Source organism: Diplotaxodon limnothrissa, linkage group LG14 (assembly GCF_057381915.1).
Source record: "Diplotaxodon limnothrissa isolate DT_005_m linkage group LG14, D_limnothrissa_male_GT1.1, whole genome shotgun sequence".
In the NCBI taxonomy this organism is placed as follows: Eukaryota; Metazoa; Chordata; class Actinopteri; order Cichliformes; family Cichlidae; genus Diplotaxodon; species Diplotaxodon limnothrissa.
Window position 1 is genome coordinate 23665343 of NC_140609.1, and position 23187 is coordinate 23688529.

Genomic DNA, 23187 nt, shown 5'->3' on the forward strand with positions numbered 1-23187 from the left:
GCGGGTCTAAAAAAAAAATACTTTCCTCTTCCTCCACTGCCTGTTTTCCTGTTTTATGGGCAATCCCTCGCTCTCTTCCACCCAATTCCACTTTATCTTTTACTCTGTAATAATCTTACTTCGTGTCCTTACTGTTTATCTCTCTTTAAATGTTGTTTTCACGGTGTGGTCTAAATCATTTTCCTCTAAACGTATTACTTACTGACGCATTTCTTTTAGTTGTGATCAGTATGTTTTTAAATAAATAAAATACAAAAAGCAGCATAATATCAGATCAACTTGTTTATCAGAAAGACACAATGAAAAATTGAATTCTACTTTTAACGAGCAACACAACATTTTGAAGTAAACCTGTTTTTTCCTCCTCTGAGCTGTTTTTCCCTGGACATGGCACTCAGCCAGAAAGAATGAAAGATGCTCATTAACAGTTTTAATACAACGCGCATGATATGCACAAAGAACTCTATTCATCCTATCATGGCATCAGTATATATGAAATGGGACTCTGCATTGTTGATTAAGAACTGCGCGGACTTATACCTCAGTGATTACAGCTAAAAAGAACACAAACTCTATTTTTTCTTGCGACATATGTACTTTTTTCTTTTTCTTTTCTTTTCTTTTTCAAAAATCGGCCTCTGTCTCTCCCTCCTGGTTTTTTTTTTTTTTTCCGCCTCAGCAGACGGCATATGCACGCCTTCAGCAAGACGACCCACTTTTAGGCTGAATAGACTATTCTGCTGCTCCCTCTGTGTCATCACTGTGTTTACCACGGAGGTCTGAAGCTCAAGCTCATATCCCAACTCCCTAGTTTACACCTTATTTACGATTCCAGCACACTAGGTGAACATGTAGAGATGGATTTTATGAAGCTGTTTGGCACTGTTATCGCCGTTTTGTTCCAGCCTGGCTCCACTTCTAAACTTAATGGTAAGAATTTCCTTCGAAGTGGGGAAAACTCCCTTAAAAAAAACGTATAGTAGTTTTATTTCCGAGTTGTACGATTTTTGTTGTTTTTGTTTTGTTTTTCGCTGAGAAAGCTTCGATAATATCTGAATGACAAGACCATGAGTTGTATTTGTGTTGTTGTTGTTGTTGTTGTTAATGTTTAAGTTAACGGGCTTAAACCAGAACCGCTGGAAAACTTGTCCTCGGTGTGTGTGTGTGTGTGTGTGTGTGTGTGTGTGTGTGTGTGTGTGTGCTATAATCATAAACAGACAGCAGTCAAACTCACAGCACAGCAGCATGCGATTAGGTGGGCGAACTCATTTAATATGAGGAAGAATTATAATTTAACACCTTTAACTGTACTATAGCGCATCAGTAGGACTAAAAGGATACAATAATGCTGCTAACTATAGGCCTAATCACAACAATAGCCATAACTACGCCAACATAATGTAAATCCGTATGCAGTATTGTAGTTTTTCCCCTCACAGTCTCCACTGCGAGCCAGTCTGAAGGTATTTCTAGCCCATGGTTTGATCCCTTGTCTCTCCCAGGCTAGCGTAAGCGACGTGCAGCAAGTAGCTAACTAGGATCAATTGATTGTGAAAAGCTGAAGAGACTGGGACAGTTGCAACACTTTTTGCACTTCTCTCAGTCACTCTGGCGTTGTTTGGCTTACTTCTCGTCTGGGCAGACGTTGAGATCTTGGTCATGTTTCCCTTGAAAGAGATATTAATCTCAAGGGATTTCCTGGTTAAATAATGCCAGTGATCAAAGGAGACTAGCCAGACTGCTTTGATTTGATAGGAAAACAACAGTAACTCAAATACCAACTCCTTACAAGCAAGATATGCAGAAGAGCATAGCTGAACACACAGTATATCAAAGCCTTGAAGATGATGGGCAGCAGCAAAAGACCACACCAGGTGCCACTGCTGCCTAAGAAAAGCAATGGAAGCTGAAGTTTGCATGGGGTTTGCAAGATTATAAAAACATCGCCTGGTCTGATGAGTCTTGATTTGTGCTGTGACATTTGGTTTGCAGGGTCAGGATTTGGTGTAAACAGCAGGAAAGGATCCATTCTGCCTTGTATCAGTGGGTCAGGCTTGTGGTGCTGGTGTAAAGGTGTGGGGGACATTTTCTTGACTCACTCTGGGTCCCTTTGTACCAACTCAGTGTTGTTTAAATGCCACAGTCTACCTAACTGTTGGTGACCATGTCCATCCTTTAATGACTGTAGTGCCTAATGAAGGTTCTGATTAGTGCATATGATGTATCACTCAAAATCTTGATGTGACTTTTGAGAAAGTCAGAAGTTTCACATGACCCAGTCTCAAAGGATGTTTGCACCATGAAGAAACTTGATTAAATCTGACTAATTCATTCATTGCATAACTACTATTAATTAATGATAGTTATAAAATAGCAATGACTTTGCTGATCTTGATTTAACTTGCAGATTCTGCTGAAGACAAGTTCTGTATGTTTTTATTTTAGTTAGATTTATCAGCACACAATGTCATTTAATTCAGATTTTACCCTTTTTTAAAGTTTGGTTCTTAGTTTTACTTCAGTTTTACTAAAATTGTTTATTCATTAGTTTAATTTTAGCAAACTTCAACAACCTCGCACTGCAGCGAAACACAGCCACGTGTTTTCGATTGTTCTTGGGAATGTATAGGCAATCAGAACACAACAAATTCAATTGTGCATTTTAGTATAAGAAAATGGAAACAAGGGAGGTTTTTTAGCCTGTCATGGTCTCATATTTCTTCATTCTTTTCATCAGATGCAATAGGATAAAGTGCGCATAAACTAATTAAAAATCTAGAAAACCTAGAAAAACATTATTCTGATGACTGCTTTGATATGGTTGCCCTGCTCTCTCCCATGACAAAATATCATGTACCAGCCTGACACACTTAGTTTGATGGATGTGGAAGTCAGAAAAACAGTGATTAAAACTGAGTCTGGACATACAGAGGGTTGAGACAGCAAATTTTGAAATGTGAAAAAATGAGAGTAAAATTATTTTTACTGGAGTGAGACTGATGTAGAAAAAAACCCCTTTTTTAAGCCCTTGAAAGTAAAGGTATAAATATCAGTACCATCTGTACCATTGCAGTGGAAAGAATTTGGCAATGCAACCCAAACATTCTGGTTCCTATTTTTTGTCTGTGACACTGTAAGCAGCTTAAAATCTTCCTGCCACACAGATACCACAGGAAGGGTTCAGAAAACAAAAACCCTGCATTTATCATCTTGTTTTATCCTCAATGCTCCCGGTTGGCGTCCAGGGCAAAGAATATGCCGGAGCGGGACACAGCGTCCGTGTTACAAGGCGTCCTACATCCACGACAGCAGGCGAAGGCTGACCTTTGAGGATGCCAGACAGGCCTGCAGGTTGGACGGAGGCGAGCTGCTAAGCATCGAGACGGAAAGTGAGCAGCAACTGATAGAGAGGTACATACAAAAGCTGACCAATAGAGATGGCGACTTCTGGATCGGGCTCCGTCGCAACCCGCAACGTTACAGCGTCGGGACGTCAAGCCCAGGTTGCCCCTCGCAGTATTACTGGCTGGATGGAAGCAAGGCTAAGTTCAGGTTTTTCCTCTTTGTTTTAAAATATATTTTTCATCTGTGTAAATGTTTAAGCTGCATCTGTGAAAACAGTAAGAGTGGCCCCCGAGACAGTGTGCTGCAGATGGAAGTGGAAAAAGGCTGTATTCAATGATGACTCAGAAAAAATATTGGATTAGGTGATGTTTGTGTGGGAGTGAAGGAATGTCTAATGTCCTTTGCAAGAATTTGGGATTAAGATAGAAATAAATGACACACTGTTTGAGCTCAGGACAGCACGGTGGTGTGGTGGTTAGCATTGCTGCCACACAGTAAGTGGGTCCTGTGTTTGAATCCAGCATCCACCAGTGAAGCTTGCACGCTCTCGTTATATCTGAGTCCATTCTCTTGAGGTACCATAGGTTTCTCTCGCAGACCAAACACGTGCAGTTTAATGAGGTTTGTAATTGGTGATTGTAAATTGCCCATAGGGGTGAGTAAGAATAGTCATCTGTCTCTGTCAGCAGTCAAGCAAAAGAATGAAAGAAAATTAATATATAGTCTAAACTTGTGCATCTTATTTGTTGCAGGAACTGGCACTGGGACGAGCCATCGTGCGGTAAGGAAATGTGCGTAGTTTTGTATCACCAGCCCTCTGAAACACCTGAGGGTCGTTTCCTGTTCCAGTGGAATGATGAAAACTGCAGCTCCAAGAACAACTTTGTCTGCAAATACGCAGAAGGTGAGCTGGTATGCCTCACACATACCAGTGATCTAGCTGGCTTAAGAGTGCTGGAAAATGTTAAAATTTGGTACTCTTGGTTGTTTTTTTAGTTCCTAAATCTACAAAACTAGAATTTTATTGTCTAGGGATCGCTGCTACAATGTATCCACTGCTGCCAGCAGCTAAAACTAAACAGAAAGAGTTTTAATGGTATGTTTTCTTACAACCGACATTAAAATATAGCTGATTACATGAAAAGAGGGGAAAAAATGACTCATTTCTTTCCATAAAGCAACCTTTAGTAGTCTCACCCATGTATTGCTTTCTTCCTCTGAATAACACTAATTTATTTCCCTGTTCTGCAGAAAAAGTACCAGTATTTACTGAGGACAGAAACACAGCACATGCAGGTACTTGTCAGCTTAGAAATGCTAATATTAGAACGTGATACAACGTCTGCTGTGTACTGTGCATTCTGAAAACAACCATGTATTCCATGTAATGTGATCGCATGAAAATTTTTATATTATACATAATATTCTGTATGTTCGATTGCATTTTGTTTATTGTCCTTTGAGACACCCAACACCTGCAGGAAGCATCCTAATCAGATGCCTGAACCACTTCGACTGGCTCCTTTCAATGTGGAGGAGCAGCAGCTCTACTCCAAATCCATTTTGAATAACCAAGCTCTTCACCATTACTTTAAGGGAGAGCTCAGCCACCCTTCTCATTGCTTATATCTGCAGCCTCATTCTTTTGGGTATTACTACAGTCTTCATAAACACATAAAAGGCTAAAGAAAATTTATACATGCTTGTGACCTCTTTTAAACACCTTTTCTGCGAGAAACATGGTAAATGGGCTACATACTACATGCGTCATTCACCCATGCAAACATATTCATAAAAGCACTTTTTTTCTACTCATAAATCCTTTCTAGCTAAATTTCACACACATTACTCCGATAAATGCATTGGAGAGCAACCTGAGGTTCAGCATCTTGTCTAAGCATATTTGGTATGCAGACTGGAGCAGCCAAGGATCCAGCCACCAACCATATAAAGATAAAACACGAAGATTCTTTGGAGAACTCTATTTTTTTAACTGCTAAATTTTCTAGAAATTAAAATGCAACTGTCCTCTGCAGTAGAACTTATGCATCATATGCGTCAGCTGTAATAGTCTATCTATGGGTGAGTTTAGTGAAATCATACATTATGTGATATATGTATATATATATATCTATATCTATCTCATGGAGTAATCGAATCATTTAAAATATCTTTCACACGCACCTGTTGATTTTGTTTTCTGGTTTCTCTAGTTCCATCTTTGATTCCAAGCATACTGTCAACCACAGAAAGTAATGAAAGGATAAAAATAGCACTACCTGAATCCTCTGGTAAGAAAGGAAAGAAAATATTCTTGATACTCTGAGGTATGTTTTGGGAAGCTATGAAAAACCACTGTGTCACAAGCAAAGTTCTTTTGTTCACAGTATCTTTCTCTGGCAACACCCTCGACATTTCCTACATCCTTTATGCGACTATCCCTGCGCTACTGTTGCTGTTGTTTGCAGCTGTTGGTTTCTTTTGCTACAAACAGCATGCTAAGAGGTAAAACAGACAGCTATAACAATTTTTTTTAATGCATTTGATTATATGAGTATGTCCTGTTGATTTTAACTTTGGCCCTCTTTCATATTTAGGAGGAAGACAGAAACAGAAAGCTATCCCAGCAGATCAAAACAGTGGGTGCTAGCAACAGCTTCATCTTGCCCTGTGCAAGGACCTTATGCCTACAGTGACATTACCAAACTGCCTCACACTGCTCTGGACAGCAGGATAGCAGCAGAAATCATGACAAAGTACTCCGGTTCTCCGTCCCATGACTCCCTGTGCAACGATTATGAGAATGTGTCGTGTGTGGACAATGAGAGCGGCTTTGTCACCAATGACATTTACGAGCCCTGCAGAGCTCAAAGCCGGCGCTGCCGCAGTCAGACTGGATGGGTGGAAAATGAGATCTATGGATAACACCGGTGTCTGCAAATGTCCGTCAACCACAGACAGACTACAGTTACACTGTGCGGTGCAGGATTTCTAAACAGCTTGGCCATATCTGTACAGGTTTCACTCAATTTTCTAGTCCTGCATGTAGAATGTACTGTCTGCAAATCAGTGTATTCCATAAAACAGGGGTTCTTAATGTTTTGTCCATGACTTGGTATTCACGTACACATGACTTTATATTTCTGATGTTTTAATAAAAATGTGTTACAGTCAGACCAATGGCACTGTTAACTCCGTGAATCACTGTGATAGCATGCTGATAGATGTAGACACATTGTTTTCCATATTCACCATCGTAGTATGGATGCCCAAAATTGCAGACTAGTTCCACACACTATATAAAGCTGAAGCCGATCAAATCTGATTGAAAAAGAAAAGGATGAGAAGTTGAAGGATTGCCAAAGTGATTCTGATGAGGGCACAAATGTGTGTATACAATTTCATAATAATCCATCCAACAGCTGTTGAGACCCTTACTGTAATCCACTAATCTTATAGTGGCACTTACTACATGACAGGCTATGCACTGAAATGCAAAGGCTGGAAACTGCAAAAATATAAAACCAAATCATGCCATAAAGGTTCTAATATTTCATAAGGTTAATGAAAAGTGGGTGAAGATATTACAGAAAAGTTAAAGTGGAATATCAAAAGCATTAGTCTATTTATCGCCTGGGGAGAATGCACAAATTTCCAAGGCAAATTTTGATCCTGTATTAAAGTAATTTAGGCTAAAGGGGCAGGCCATCTGATAGACTGCTGATAATGCTGTCCTTAAAAATTGTGTTATATTTTAAGTTAACTGAATAAATGGTAAGACCAATTCATCAAGCAGCTAAAGATGCAGGTCATGTGTGCACAGGTCTCTAAGCTAAGCTAACAGAATGGGCTTTGAGGGGTTTTTTTTTTCAACTCAAAGAAAAACACATATTTGTGCCCACTTATTTCCTTTGTTCAGTTTAAACCTTCGGCTCTAATAAATTATGCAACATTACAGCAGCACTAAAGTTTTTAGAAGTTTTAGGAGGCATTAATGAAACCAAAGAAGCATTAATAGTTCAGGTCATCTTGGTGGTGCAGCAGCACTGCTGAATCTGACATAACAGATTATGCAATTAGCCTAATCCTGCAATATTGCACACCCACAGAGTTACTCATTTTGTAAACAATCGCACATTAAACTACTCAGCTTCTCTTTTTACAATAATGTCAAAGGATATGATGAGTCAGAAGACAGAGACGGTTTGCTTGTTGGCTTGCTGCTGTGATGGAGACTCCAACCCAGGGACTTTTTTGACCTTTTCTCTAAACTTGAACTTTGGTGTCATCCCTGTGTAAGGCTTCCTGTTTGGTCTCTGATGTCAGAGCCCAGCAGAGAACATGAGGAAACACCGATGGCTGAACTGCTGTGGCCAAAATAAACCTCAAAGTTGTGCGGTTTCCTGACTCCACCTGATTGTGCACGAGGTTCAACTTTCCCACTGATCTGACAGAAACTTGAGGCCAGTTTAAAATATATCACACGTTAATCAGTGCATGTGCATTTCCATGTTCATTTTTAAAGATCACTCTTTACGTTACATATACAAATGTCTGTGTTTTTTTCTAAATGTGCACTGAGTGGGTGTTGGATCGGTGTCTTGGAAAGATGTAGCAAGCCCAGTAAGGAGAGGCTGAGTGTGTTCTTGGAGAATGTTAGACAGGAAATGCCAAAAGCACATCTGGAACTCTTACATTCAGGAAGTCAATGCGTGACAGCGGAGGCCTTCGGAGCGCTGCTCTGCCTGCCTGCTTAGCAATCCACTGTTCTCCGTTTGACTGTCACTACACAACATGAAGAAAAGCAGTGCCAGTTGCAGAGCTGTGCTGTAATTCCGACATGAAGATTGCTTCTTTTTCTGATGTGTAGTTAAGATATTTTGGCTGCATTCTTTGTTTAATAATAATATAGATATACTGGTGGGATCTGCTTTAAAGCTGCTTGAAAGCATGGAGCGTAATCAGTCAAGCACTGAGGAAAAGGAAAATATGGAGCCTCGTTTCAATTTTCTACTTTTGCCAACAGATGGTGCTGTCATGTAGCTGACAAAAGTTTCTTTGTGGCTGATAAAATGTCTGATTTTATATGGAGCTCTGCATATTCCATTATGTAATGTTATAGATTAGAAATAATGCACGTTGCATAGCTGGATTAATCAGCTATATATATATATAGATAGATAGATAGATAGATAGATAGATAGATGGTTTTATTGCTTCTTAAATTTTTTATTTTTTTTTAACTTTTTTTTGCAGACCCCACTCTGGAGGCTTTCAGGCCGGTTCAGACCGCTTTTAGCCCCTGTCTCCCCCTGCATTTTTCACTCGCAGCTGACAAAAGCTTATTAAACACCTGCAGGGCAAAAACTTCAAAGTTACCTATGCGTGCAATCAAGAAGGGCAGGCGAGCAAACAGATTTCAGAATAGCAATTTTACCGGTTGACGTAAGAGGTGGGTCTGGTTGTCCTGGCAACCAATTGGCACTGAAGTGTGGAGCGGCTCGGTGGCCCCGCCCCCTGTACAAATACCCCTATGGCTTTGACGTCAATACACGTCAACCGGAGAACATGATGCCTCTTTGCAAGTCAACTCGTGTGCTCTGTCGCTGATAGAGGCGCCTCAAGCTGAAATATTATAGCTCTATTGTACTGACGAACGTGGTGTGACAGCCCGCAGGCTCAGCAAATGGCCAGCTTCGTATCGCCACACTAGCGGACAGGGTCGCCACAGTGGCGTTCAGGCGGCCGAGGGCGACACAGAAATCAACTTTGTGTATTTTAATGGACACGCTTCGAGCGGCGGCGGCGGTGGCGGGCGGTTTGTTTTCCTTTCGTCTTTATCTCGAGCTGCTCAAGTAAGCCCCAGTCTGCCCCTCGTGTGTCCCTGCACGTCTGGCTGCCTCCTACTCTTCCACTCAACAGTCCCGTTTTAGAACAGCATGGTCATGGCTGACAGTGTCCAAAAACCGCTGATCCGGGGTCCGGTCCGAGTGGGCTTCTACGACATCGAGCGCACTTTAGGAAAGGGCAATTTCGCTGTGGTGAAGTTGGCCCGACACCGCATAACCAAGACGGAGGTGAGTGTGTGAGCAAACTAGTTAGCCCGAAAGCTAACTTGTGCTACTGTTTTAGCGGAGTTATATAACTTTTATGCACAAGTTGACACCCCTAGATAGCGAAATGCTCTCCAGCACCGTGCACTAAATAGCATCTTTGGATCACATAACTACCGGCCACTTGGACTGCTCCGGTTCGAGCAACAGCTGGTGTGCCTGAAAGCTTGCAGGTACATGAGCAGTGAATGACTGCACGTTCACCCCTCTCAGCTGACATCACTGCCAGTAAAAAAAAAAATAAAAAAAAAAGGTCTGACCACTAGCGCTGCTGGAAAACACAAACTGCAAACATGCACGTTTGATTATTATTCTTATTTATTTGATTTTCTGCACATGTATCCGTTGGGTTAATGACCCAGACGGTAGCCACAGTACCTACTCAAGAGTGGTTGGTGCGGTATCTGGGGCATGCAGCATGGGTCGGTGGTCCCCTTATGTAATTCAAGTAATGATGTGATTTTTTTTTTTTAGTTGTTTCTTATCCCAGCACTGCTCAGAGCTTTGTGATGAGCAGGGTATGTCATGCCAAATATGCTGTAATTGGAAAGCAAAGTATTTTGCATGCAGACACTGCTTTTTAGGGGGGTGGGGGGGTCGAGGGTCTTAACTAAGCTTGGAGTGATATTACAAACATTGCACACTCTTAGGTAATGCAGAATGAGATCAGAGGGAACAGGGCTCGGGGTTTGTGTGAGTGTACTTCTGGTTTTATGTCAGCTTTGTCAGAAGGGCCCTTTCTCAACCAGTACCACGGAGTGCCACGACTTTCTGCTGTAATGACAGAGACACAAGGAATTTGCTGTAAAGAGTGTTCAGTGAGAAAAAGATAAGGGGCAAAGAAAAAGAAAAAAAAGCTGTATTGTGTGAGACAGTGATAAGACTGGAGAGTTGCTGCACACTTTGATCTCTGGAGCCTCCAACTGATTACACCATACAGAAAAAAAAAAACAGATTTACATCATCCAGGCGAGACCCTTGGTAGGTTTAATGAATAACAAGGCAACAAAATGGCTCTGTAGACTCTTATCTTGTTACTCTGGTTATTAAAGCACGCAAAGTGGCACAGCATTAGTCTAGCCAGGTAATCTGCACCGTGTAACATTAACAGCTCTGTGAATGCAGGTTTTAAGTTCAGGCAAACGTTACACCAGGTGATTTCAGTAAGCGACTACACCTCTCCCTCAGCTGGAGTGGTATTAAAGATGAATGAAAACATGGGTTGTTTTTTAGGCCGGGTTTGGTAGAGGTCACTCAGTGATGGTCAGTATGAAGGACAAATGCAGCTGCCTAGCTCTGGCAGTGGGCCTGGCACTGTTGGTTTTAAAAAATTTTATTTTTATTTTACAGCAGCCAAGGTCGGCCCGAGTGGCAGGCTATTAACTTATGTGATGCCATCTGCCTTGAGAATTTGCCCGGGCACAAGCGATATTAGCATAGTGTAAAGAAAACCAGTGTACTGACACATGAAACGGCAGATGTTGTGTTACGATGTGAATGTGTGGGCATATTCCCGGACAGGTTTATCTCTGTGTAAATAACATACTCTTTCTGTGCGTGGCCCCTGCATGTGATACTGACCCATTCATCCCAGTAAGTACATATTGCAGCTTGTGGCTTTACATACTGTTGAGCCATTCCCTTCTGGTCTTGTGTGTCAAGTTGTACATCTATCCATATCTGATTATAGCGTCATCATGTCTTTCTGCTTTCATTGTATGAGCTAAATTCACCTCTAACTCATTGTCCTCCAGTGACCTTGTGCCAGCACAGTTCATGAGAAGTCTTGTGTGCTGTGTGTGGGTTTAGTTTTGTTGACAATGTAATCAGGTAGCACACATCTTTTCATGTTAGGTGCTCTGTTGTCCCTCTGTAGCAGACCAAAGATTTTGAATCTCATGCCCGAAGGGTCTGCACAGGTAGCTGGAGTGCCATTAAAAGATTTAGATTTAATCCTGAATTGAACGCCTGCCTGTACGTAGCTAGGGAGATGATAATGGAGAGTGTTAAACCTATCAAAATACCCATTGCTGCTCATCTGTAAGTCCAAACTGTTAATATGTTAAAGGCAGGTCAGTAAGTTATAGATCTGTCGTTAAAATTAAAAGCAAGAATGCATTACATTTCCTTGACTTACTTGAATAATACCACTTCACTGACACAGTGGGCTTGAACCCAAAAACAAAATATGCAGTGCGCCGTGATAGTCGATCACTGCAACTTTCCTGATGAAAAATTTAGTAATGTGAAAAGAATCTGCTGTTTATATGATCGTCACGCTGCAGACAAAATGCCTGTGATAAGTGCCCGGATGAAAATCCAGTGTCAGACAGTATTATTTTGGAATCAGATAAATCCTCAAACCACATGGCTCTGTAACCCGACTTGCCTTTCTAAGATAGTACCCTATAGTTTGTGCTGCCACATTCTTGTTTTGTCTAAGCAGCTCCAGAAGTCAAATTTATTCAGTTTTATATCATGGAAGAATTGGAAAAATGTTAAATATTCACGTTTCTGAAGCAGTAACTAGATGCTTTTTAGAGATAATTGCTTAAAAGGAACTTGAATAAATAGCCACTATTTTGGTAGCTGATTAGGGCTACTAAAAATCTTTAAAAAAATAAATAAATAAATAAATTCAAAAGCAAAAGTTATATTCCTGTATTTCTTGTTTTGATTTTTATTTGAATTTCCCAGAAAGTCAAAATTCAGACTTTTTCCCCCACTCAGAATTAAGAATTTCTTTTTTGCCCTCATAATTCTGTGTGTGGGTGGGTAAATTAAAAAAAATAAAATAAATCAAAGTCTAATAAATTCTTTGAAAATATAAATTCTGACTCAGAATTCTGAATAAAACATTTAAATCTAAAAACTTGTTGTTTCAGCTCAGTGCTTTAAAATCCTGCCCTCAGGTGAGTTTTCTAGCTCAGTCTAACGGTGGTGTGATTGCCGGGGTCCCCTTTTGTTTACTCGTTCAGCTTCGCTCACAGATGCTTGGAGCACTTCTGATGAAATGCTGTTTATGAGACAATCTAAAGATGAGATGTTAATGTTGCTCTGCTACTTCCCGGCCAATGTTAATCAAAGCCAAGCGTGTTGGAAGTTTTGCGTGTGTGATTTACACTTGTTCGTGTCATTGTGGCCGTGTGTATATCCAGTAAAGCAGATGGTTGCATCAGTGGGATCTCCGATGTAATATTTCATTATTTGAAGGCTGTTTACGGAGGTTTCGGTACAAGCTGTATTTATCTCACGAACAGTTTTCTTATTTCCACAAAAAAAAGGCACAAAGAAACCCCGAAGAGGAGCAGACTGTCCGCCTTTGTTGCTTGGAGAACATTAAATTCCTGTCTGCACTAGTGTTTGCGTAAATCTGGGGAGCTCCTTGTCATTGTCCATCAAACTCTGATGAGCTTTAACAATGACTCCGTTGTGTGTTATTAAGAAACTGATTGTTTACAGTTGTGTTGTTGATGCTTGATTCTGCAGGTGGCCATTAAGATCATCGACAAGACCCAGCTGGATGCCGTCAACCTGGAGAAGATCTACAGAGAAGTTCAGATCATGAAAATGCTGGACCACCCCCACATTATTAAGCTCTACCAGGTGAGTCTTTGGCTTCATTGTGTGTAGCGCAGCATCTTTTGAGTGCCAGATGGGGACTAAACGATTAATCTTTTTCGATGTGCTGATTTCATCTTTCTACTTTGATTTGGACTACAGCATGGCACGATTTTTTTTTTCTAGTCTCTGGTGCATTTTATGTCTCTCCCAAAAGGAAATATTTGTTAATTGTTATTCCCCTGTGTTGCAATGCTGTGAAGATAAGTAGTCTAGTGTCATTTTTTTTTTTTAAACTTAGCGTTTGTCTCCCACTTGACAAGCCTTGATCAAGAGTTTTTCCAGAGATTTATTTCTGTCTTGAGTGCTTAGATCTGACTTTTTCTTTAACCCATCCAATCCCAATCTCTTGCGATTTGTCACAGACACTGTAGAGGTGATGTTGGAAGAATGCCCAGAGTACTGCATATATTTAAACAGGAATTTAACAATTTACGAAAAAGTTTGTCGGAACTTATTAAAAGCGTCATCACACAGGCCCAAATTAACACGCGCTGCTAGAGTGTTTTCTAATGTAAACTTCTGTAATGGGTGCTCTGGCTTAGTCTTTATCATCAATCAGCCCTAACTGTGCAAACAGTCTCACAAAAAAGACAGAAAAAGAACATCATGGGTCAATATTTGTGGTTGGGGAAACAATGTTTTCGGGTGAGTAAGGATAACATGCTTCAGAGTGTGGAGTAATTTGTTGAAAATGTACATTGATGAGGACATTATGAGTCATTTTTCTTTCACCCAGAAAAGTTTTCCGGAGCCTGTTGATATTACTTTCGTCTTTTGAATGAATACGTGCACTTTTCCACGTCTCCAGTCAAAGTTTATCTTTGTGAAGGCAGGGGCGAGATTGTAATGTGTAACATGCAGTGACTGTGTGGACCCAAAGTAACAGCTGTTGAAGGGCCCAAGAATTTGCAAGGAGACATTTATGTGGAGGAGAACTTGCTGTTGTAGTAGTAGTAGTAGTAATAGTAGTGTGAAAACGCAGGAGCAGTCCAGGTCATTTTCTAATGCATAAGCACACAACTGTGGCCTAGCAGAACCTGCCATTGCAGTTAAAGATATGAGTGCATAGTTAATGACTGACTGGCTCTCTGCACTTATTTCATCTCTGTATGTGTTGCACACTGTATGAAGATACCAGCGGCAGAAATTTAACAAATTATTTTTGGATTCATCATATGTGACGTGTGTTTTAAAATGAGTTGTAACTGACTGCTCGACTCCAGCACGAGTCACCGCGTCAGTTTGTATTTGCTAAAACAAACTGAAACCACAAATGTTCCGTCAGACCTTAATTCACCATCTGGCAACAACTTTATTTTTCAGCATGCACTGTCAGTGCAGTAAAAGCATACCTGGATTTAAAAAAACACAAAACACACACACACTTTGTAGCGCTATCATTCATAGATTGACCTCCCCATAGAATTGTGCGGCACATGAATGTCCTTCAAGAAGCCTGGAGAACTATTCCCAAAGACTACTTAAAGAAATTACAAGAAGGTTTGCCTAAGAGTTCAGGCTGTGTTGAAGAATAAAAAGGATTTTACTTCCAGCTTCAAGCTTGCCTTGTGTACTGTTTTTATTTACGTTTGCACATATTCTTAAATTTTGTGGGCACCATCAGCAAACAATGCCAGTTTGGTGTTTTCTTTTGTTTTTTAATTTGCAGTAAAATGTCTCTTTGCCTTGAGCTGAGATTGTTTTCAGATGAAGTACGTTTCAGTGGTTTCTTCACCAAGTTGATTTTTGGATGATATCATGAGCACAAACCATTAAATAGACAAGAATGCTGAAGAACATGAACTTTTTTCTTCCCCTTCTGCAGACAGAGGAGCCAGTATGTTATACTTCAGTGTTATACTGGTTTACATCTGAATGCACGAGACACAATCCAGAGTTTGATAATTGGACATTTAAGAGCTTTATTTCTCATTTCTCCTATGGAAGGTCAAAAAGTATGTTGTTGAACAAGTGTATTTCACTTTGTACACACTTTTTTTCCCTTCTTTTTGATTACATGCTGCTAATTGGGGTGAATGTGATTTGATTTTATTTTAAATGTGGTAATATTAATGTTTTTAATTCATTAGTACTATTAAACCAGAGCACATTATTAGCAGTATGAGCATATACTGAAAATATTTCAGGGAAATAAATCCTGCATCTAAATAATTTCCCATGTGCCACCTGGGCACTTTTACAGCATTCAGATAAATTCAGTCAACTCACAAAATAGTGTTTTCTAAAGTGAACGACCGTGATTGTTGGACTCTCTTGGCGTTTTAGACAGCCGAAGGTAAACTCATTTCACATAGTTACCATGATGGCCGCTGCTTTTCACAAAATAACCCTAACCACTGATAACTCAACAGTTTTGGTGATTCAGTTGTATTACATAAGCCTTTGGGTCCTGTTACATTTACTGTGTAGGAAAAGTAAATGAGCGTTCATTATCATTACACAACCATCTGGCACTGTTCCAGCTTTCTGTTGAGTTATTTTGGTGCGTATCATTATTTCCAGCAGCCTAACCATCCAATCAGCGGCGGTCAATTAGTGATTTCCTTTCCAATCTCATAAACTAGGATTGGCTCTGTGGCCCAGAGGAAAGCTGCTGCCAATGAAGGCGCACAAAGATACAGGACAGCGGATCCGGACTCTTGTTTTTCATGTGTCGTGTAGCCTTTTCTTGTATTGGCCCCTGATCTGACTTCCAAACTTTTTTTTGTCCATCTTTTAATCCTCTGGCTGTTTTTAGGGCTTCAGCTCTCTGCTTTCGCTCTTATTCCAGTCAATGTTATTTATTGAAAGAGGTTTTGTTATTGAGAGTAATGCCAGTACAATGTGAGTGCTTCATTTGAATATGAGTCATACTAAAGAAAAATGCTTGAATCCATTAAGGATAGTATTGGATTGACCCTGACCCCATGTCAGTACACCGAACACTGCAATCAATGGTTGGTGTGAAAACCCATTCAGTTCATTACATTTAAAGCTATAAATCACTATTTCACAGTGCTTTTATTAAAACAATATACTGTAATGTGATTAATACTAGAGTGGTAGCAGCTGCAATTATTATGTTATTTATTTATTGGGGAGGGTTCCTATCTAACTGCAGTTAGAGGTAACTATAACTGACAGCTTATGCAAGCCAAACATATTTAGTTTTTTGGTTTTGTCAACTAAACTTTTTATTTTCATACTAAAATAATTTTTTAAACTTCAGTTTCCCCCAAAACTACAATAAGTTTTTACTGAAACTGCTGGAAATAAAGTGCTCTTCCACTGGAAGGATGTACAGATGATTAGTTTAAAATGACTTTCTGCACTCCCACCTTTACCTGACACATTTTACCTTACCAAACAAAAGCATGTGCAACACAGTTATATGACCAAAAAAAACTTAATTTTCCAGTGTGTTGATTACTTCACCAGATAACAGGATATCAGACTTTTTTTCACTCAGTGCTATTATTTTCCTAATAACTGCTTTATTCCTTTGCTTATAACAAGCCTCCTGTCTTGTCACAGAGGTTTAGCTACTTACTGGCTTTGTTAGCTTCTTTAAGCTAGCAATCTTCTGAAGGTGACTGAAGTGTCTAATTAGATTGATTGTTAGGTTTTCCACATGTTGGTGAACTTGTCTTCACAAGCACGCATGAAAAGGTCCAGCTCATCATCAAGCATAAGTGAAGCTGACCAGCCGATCACAGAGTCCCGAGTCTAGGATGTTGAAAATCAGCAGATTCATGTCATTGTCAGGTCAATAAGTCCCTTAGTTAACAGAGGAAATTAGAGGTGCTCTTTATCACAGTCTGATACTTAAAGTAGACGGTATCTAAAATAATGTTTAATAGATCTTCAAGCGTGAAGTTATCTCAAAGGACAGCCAAAGCAGCCCACAAGCACTAACACACAGTGCATTTCCATTTATTGGTTTTTAAAATTCAAACTATGACATTTTTCAGAATTTACTGCATGTCATCAAACTTTTCAAGCAGGACTGGCTATATCAAACCCCTGTAATTTTGTTTGTCATGAATTATTCATTGTCTTGTTTACTTACTTTGATCAGAAAGTCCCGATGATGAAAATTGCCTTGCTTTTTATTATTTCCACCACTTAGACTGTGATTGTTGTGCTTGTGATAGTTTTGTTTGTTTGTTTGTTTTTGTCACAGGTGTCAAAAATCATTCCCTGCAGTTGCACAAGAGCATCACTCTTGTTCACTAATGTGCATTACCTCTAAAATTAAAGTAGAAGAATAAACTGTAGATTTTTATCACATGGCAATGTTGGCACTTCTTGCAGATGTTGCCCAAAACATCTGCTGCATCTGTCTGCCCTTAGCTCTGCTGCCTTCCCGGATGTATGAACTTTAGAAAATGACCAACAATATAGGAAGGTAGCAATCCCATGTTTGTGTTATTCATGCACAGGAGAAGCTGTGAGATCAGCCACGGAATAAAAACTGCTCTCTCCCACAGTGGGCATTTTATCTTGTCAAACACGGGTGATTTAATATCATTAATAATGACTACATCTACTCAGGTGGGGCCAGTGCCAGGGCCCCACTACTCTCCATGCTGGTTTACTGGCACGCCGACATGAAACAGAGCCATCGTTAATACTATTAGTTACACCTGTGCTTTTCCTGCTGCGCCAGGTCAAAATGTCTGTTGTGAAAAGGTTTATTTTCCATTAGATGCTGTATTGGCTCTCAACAGAGTACCAATACCCAGATTTAATTCATCAATCGGTTGTAAACAGAGGACAGAGAATGTGTTTGTTACAAAACGAAGACCAACCAAAAAAAGAGGAAGAAAAAGGCTTTAATTTCCTAAATCCATGAATCGGTCAGTGTAACAGATGGAAAATTGATCATAAACAATGAGCGTGGGATTTCTAGTGTGAATGTCTGGCTCGCTGTGTCTGATTCATCCTCTTCTCTGCATCTGACTCTCCCCTCCGCATTTCATTCTATTCATCTCCTGAGTGTTTCTGCTTCTAAATCGGTTCTCCTCCTCCTACACAACACGGCACCGGGTGAGGATGGAAAGGCTTTAAGTACCATTCAGATATACTCAACAACACCAACCGTCCACCTCCATTCTTTTACATGGTTGCCATATTTAGACCCGTGCCATTCATGCATTTAGTTTTTCTCACGATTTTACGAACGCCAGACACTGCAGTTTAAACACACATTGAGCCCTGTAGTCAATTGTGTGATATTTCTGGCTATTTTTATCTTTTGGGGTTTTTTTTTTTTTTTTTTTTTTTAACTACTACTACTTTTTCTTCTTCTTCTTTCTTTTTATTTTTTTTTAAATTTATTTTTACTTAATCTAATTCTTTTTGTGTGTCTCTTTTCCCCCACCCCCTCGGCCCTGTTCCTTCATCCTCTCCCTCTCTCAGGTGATGGAGACGAAGAACATGCTTTATTTAGTCACGGAGTATGCCAAGAGTGGGGAGATCTTTGGTGAGTGATCTTTTCAAGTATACGATCAGTCTGCCCATTGCTATTTGCGTTCTTCCCATATCAACTGAAAAAAAATGTACTCTATTGCGTCAGTAAGGTTTTTGACAAACAAGGAAGTATCAAAGTCTTGTTGAGCTTGAGTTGCTATTACGGTTATCCCAGCCTCAATCTCAAAGGTCATATGATTGATGCAAATCTGACACGAGTATCCTGTGACCCTTGTCATGTGCTGCTGGTAATTGTTGCAGTAAATGTGCTGACATTTCTTTCCTGCTGTATAAAATGACGTCACCCCAGGCCTGTAAAAGCTGCCAGAGGGCAGCCTCAAAGGGGAATAAGTTCGATTTATTACTATCTGTACTGCAGAATCGCCCACACTGGACTGGTTTACTGCACAAATGTTGAGATAATGCATGTTAAGGAGATAAGATTCCTTTCTTTGTCCTGGCAAGCAACATGTCATTCCTCCTCTTTCATTAAGATGATACTTAGATTAATTTTCAATGCTCCCTTTGTTCAACTCCCGTGGGATGTTTAAGAGCATTTGTCATATACTTGTACAGGTACAAGAATGGTTTCAATTTATTTTCTTTTTTCCTTTATTTTGTTTTTTGCACCATACAAATAGTAATATACCAGAAACCAAGGAGGTTTTATAGGCGAATCTTCCTTTCAGAATCTGTAAATCAGAGTGAGTCCTTGCAGCTAGTTTTGTGCAACCAAGTTTCCAAAATCCAAAGAGAATTATTTTACTATCACTGAGAGAAAAAAAAAAAAAGTTGCAACGGTTCACATTGAAATCCTTTTTGTTTTCTGTTGATCAGCAGATTTATTTGCCTAACTGCTGCAACTGCGTTAAAGTTTCCTCTTACAAAACAGATCGGTGCACAATTTTGGAAGCTAAAGCTGTAACCAGACTTAATACGCTGTTCTTGATCTTTCAGACGAGCAACAGTCATAAATTTAGCTTTCACTTAAAATGTGGCTGTGCCTGACTGGATGATTGTGGTTTGCAGCTTTGTTTAAAACTGCATAGTGAGTAAAATAAAGTTAATTTTAGACCAAATAACAGAAGAACTCATCAAAGTTATTTCAGAATGACTCATCATTGTGCTTCTTCCACCTAGCTTGAAATTCTTTGGAATTGCTAATCCTGAAATAGCTGTTGGCCAAAAGACCAAAAACCAAACGTACAGAGATTTCTTCATTTACTCGTCAGATGAATGGTGAACAATTCGGATTTCTAAGTCTGAAAGAAAACCAGAAGGCTCAAATGTGAAGGCTAGATAGATTAGGAATGTGCCAATCAAAAAGTTTGTTTCCTGCTGTCATGGTCTCTGATATCTGCCCACACTGACCTGATCGTGGTCTTATATTAATAGGCTGAGGAAGAATCTTTCTTTCATGACAAGCTGTTTTGTCATTTCTTCAAGTAGTCTTCATAAATAGTTTTCCAGGCTTCTTGAAAGATATTCAAAGCTCTTCTTCGATGTTGGCTGCCTTTTGTTCCATTGTCTGTCAAGATGATCCCCCACTGCTCCAATAATGTTGAGGTCTGGGCTCTGGGGAGGCCAATCCATGACTGTTGGTGTTCCATTATGTGTTTTTCTGTCCAGGTATGCTTTTACTGCATTGACGCTGGGTTGGGGATCATTTTCATGTTGAAAAATGAAGCTGTTGCCCACTTTCCACATGGGATTGCATGGTGGATCAAAACCTATTGGTACCTTTCTCCATTCATAAGTCAATCTGTTTTAACAAGATTTGACTGGCTGAAATGGAGCCCTAAACCATGACAGAGCCTCCACCTTGTTTTACAGATTGCTGTAGACACTGTTGTACCTTTCTCATCACCTCCTGTGTCAGTTTTAACCAAAGTTTTCACATTTGGATTCATCACTCAATAACACCTGTTGCCACTATTTAAAAAAAAAAAAAAAAAAGATCAGTCCTATTCTGGAGTAATTTGACACTCTTCCAGTGAAACCACTTCTCATGAGATTTTTGTAAACAGTAGATGGATCTGGCACTTGATCCATCTACATCTCTCATGTCCTGTGTCAGGTCTTTGTTGGATATGTTTTTTTTCTCAAGGACATGACATGGCAAATGCCGGTCATCTGCTATAGATGGTTCATTAAGTTATCAGTTTATTTTAGGTTTGCCACTTCTTTAGTCCTCTACTTGTCCAGTTTCCACAAATGTTTTTAAGGTCACACTGCACACCATGCTGAGATATGCTAAGTGTTCAGCTAACAGCTCTTTGGAAATCATCTTGTTGGTACAAAATTACTATATTATGTCTGACAAAATATGTTATCGTTGACATTTTTCATACATTTAACTAATGAAATTGGAATAAATCCAGTTTTTAGTTTTTTTTGCAACAGGCTGTGCCTAAATATGCAAAATATAAGGAAATGTATTTTGCAAATAAAGAAAGCTAAATGTTTTGCTGTTAGCTTCCTTCATGCTGTCTTAGCTCTCCAACCAGCAACCAGTGCACTGCTGCTTATATGCGGCGCACTGAAAACAAACAACTACAGAGACCAACTAGTATGTAGGTTTATATTTGGCATTTAATGTCTGAATCTAGAAGATACAAAAAATGTTTTTTTTTAACGTGAGTTTATTAAATTATTCTGTTTTTGTCAGAATCACAAACAAAATACACTGGTGCTGGAAAGGACAGACAAGTCAGAACATATCGAAAATAGTACAGGAAGATAAGAAGTTATCTCAGTCGGCCATAGCACCACACGCGCTATATCGCTGCACAACACACACACTCAGTTTGTACACTTTGTACAGACTACAATCTTCAATCCAGGTTGCTGGACACAAGCCCATAGGCATTTCAGTTTGTTGCATTAATTTATGGATTTTTAATATTTAGGTAAATATAACGAAAATAGTCTTTTTAAAGGATTCTGGAAAAATTCTAATTCAGAAAAAATAATGTAATACAAGTAATTATGAAGAAGTAGAATTATGAACACAAGTGTAGGCCTGTCTAATGTGGACAACCTGTAAGTGGCTCATGATCCAGATAGATTAATGGCCTCACCTGTTAGACAGTCTGAGAATGGTTGCACTTAGCCTGCTTCCAGACACGGGAATTGATAGGATTAGTCAAGTAGCAGTCAGTAGCCTATGATAAGCTTAATAGTCATGTCTTATGTGTGAGTGTATGTTGTTGTTTTATTTATTGTTTTAGTGTCTTTGTAATTCAAAGAGCAGACCAGTGTTCCACTTGTGATGTTGACTCAGCAGCAACAACTACTGCCTCTGTGACCTAGAGAGAGCGGGGAAGCAGACCCAGAAAAACATGAATGAAACGAGTGTGGTTTAAAAACAAGAAGGAAGTACAGAAATGTACAGCAATAAGGATGGAGAGGCTCACATGGTGTTGCAACTAAAACTTGTATTTTGAGCAAACGGCAGTTTCTGCTAAGAGAGTTAAAGGGCGTAGCAACAGGAATTATCCGATTTCAAAAGGCTTTTTAAGCCAAAAGACTTTATTTTTTTTCTTTTAAGTAATGGGCATAGAAGCTTGCAGCAAATTTAAATTACATGGCTAAATATAAAAATTTTACATAAAATCATACAATGCTCATATGGACATATGCTATGTGTTCCCCTCTAGACACATAGAATTTTCCATACGGTAGTCTAACTCGTCCCATACTGGAGCGACTGCTGTTGTTTCAAATAAGAACTTAATCTTATGTACAACTCATTTGAGCCAAAAGCTTTGAGCATTGAGAGCAGTCTGAATCCAGTTTCCCGTAGGTTTTTCCACTTATGGCTCTGTTAGATGCTTGCTGTTCAAGCCTCATGTTTTCAAACCGCATGACTGTCGATCAGAGGGAAGCCGGCCTCAAAGAAGGGTGGACTATAAAAGCATAATTGTTAATTTTAAGCTAAGTTAGGCAATTAATTTGTTCAGGGAGCCACAGGAGAAACTGGGACTGTTGTTGAAGATCGTACCGATAAACTGAACTCAGTTTATTTCAATATTAATTTTATCAGTTTATAAACTACTGCTGGTAGGAGTACATGTTACAATTAGGTCTATAATGTGGCCTAATTGCCCACCCCTGTTTTAAGCACCCTTCTGTGTGCAGCTACTCAAAATAATAGCAGTACAAATAATAATTGCTTGCATTTCAATAATTTAGTTTCTTTTAAATATGAATCAGGAGCCAGGAAACTGTTGGGCTTGCTTAGCAGAAAGACTAAGAAATGACTAATGTGGTATAAAATCTTGCGGTTATAAATAAATTGTTTTAAAAGCGTTGGTATGGGTGGGTGCTTTTGGACACAGTCGACCTAGCCGGTTTTCTCTAGTTTCCTTCTATTAGTATTATTATTTTTATCGTCTAATTGTGTCCTGGCTGTAGAGAGTGGTGTCAGCTTAATCATCCAGCTATGAGCAAGAGTTTGCGCAATTCCCAAAATGTCAACCTATCCCTTTAAATAACCGATCATAATGATGGGTCAGCCTCATTTTCTGTAATCCATAGATGTTCTCATGGATCATCTCTGGGTATTATAAAACCATTGTGTCCTGATTCCTCAGACCCCTCTGCCCTGATTGCACAATGTAATGTAGTTATG

The 23187-nt window shown here is 39.6% G+C and overlaps 2 protein-coding genes across 3 annotated transcripts in view; both read left to right on the forward strand.

The window, feature by feature from the left end:
• Positions 1-735: 735 nt before the first annotated feature.
• On the forward strand, positions 736-6514 carry laynb (layilin b). The gene is made up of 7 exons (XM_085370822.1): positions 736-930; positions 3246-3552; positions 4098-4249; positions 4597-4641; positions 5559-5636; positions 5733-5850; positions 5943-6514. Exons 1-7 carry the CDS (start codon positions 858-860, stop codon positions 6268-6270), a joined length of 1101 nt encoding a protein of 366 aa, XP_085226948.1. The 5' UTR covers positions 736-857; the 3' UTR covers positions 6271-6514.
• Positions 6515-8918: 2404 nt separating this feature from the next.
• The window catches only part of sik2b (salt-inducible kinase 2b), a 50832-nt gene continuing 36563 nt past the window's right edge, over positions 8919-23187 (forward strand). For both annotated transcript variants that reach the window (XM_085370641.1, XM_085370642.1), the window contains exons 1-3: positions 8919-9422; positions 12948-13064; positions 18504-18567. In XM_085370641.1, the coding sequence (XP_085226767.1) occupies positions 9285-9422; positions 12948-13064; positions 18504-18567 (319 nt within the window). In that variant the 5' untranslated portion in view covers positions 8919-9284. The remainder of the gene's footprint in view (positions 9423-12947; positions 13065-18503; positions 18568-23187) is intronic.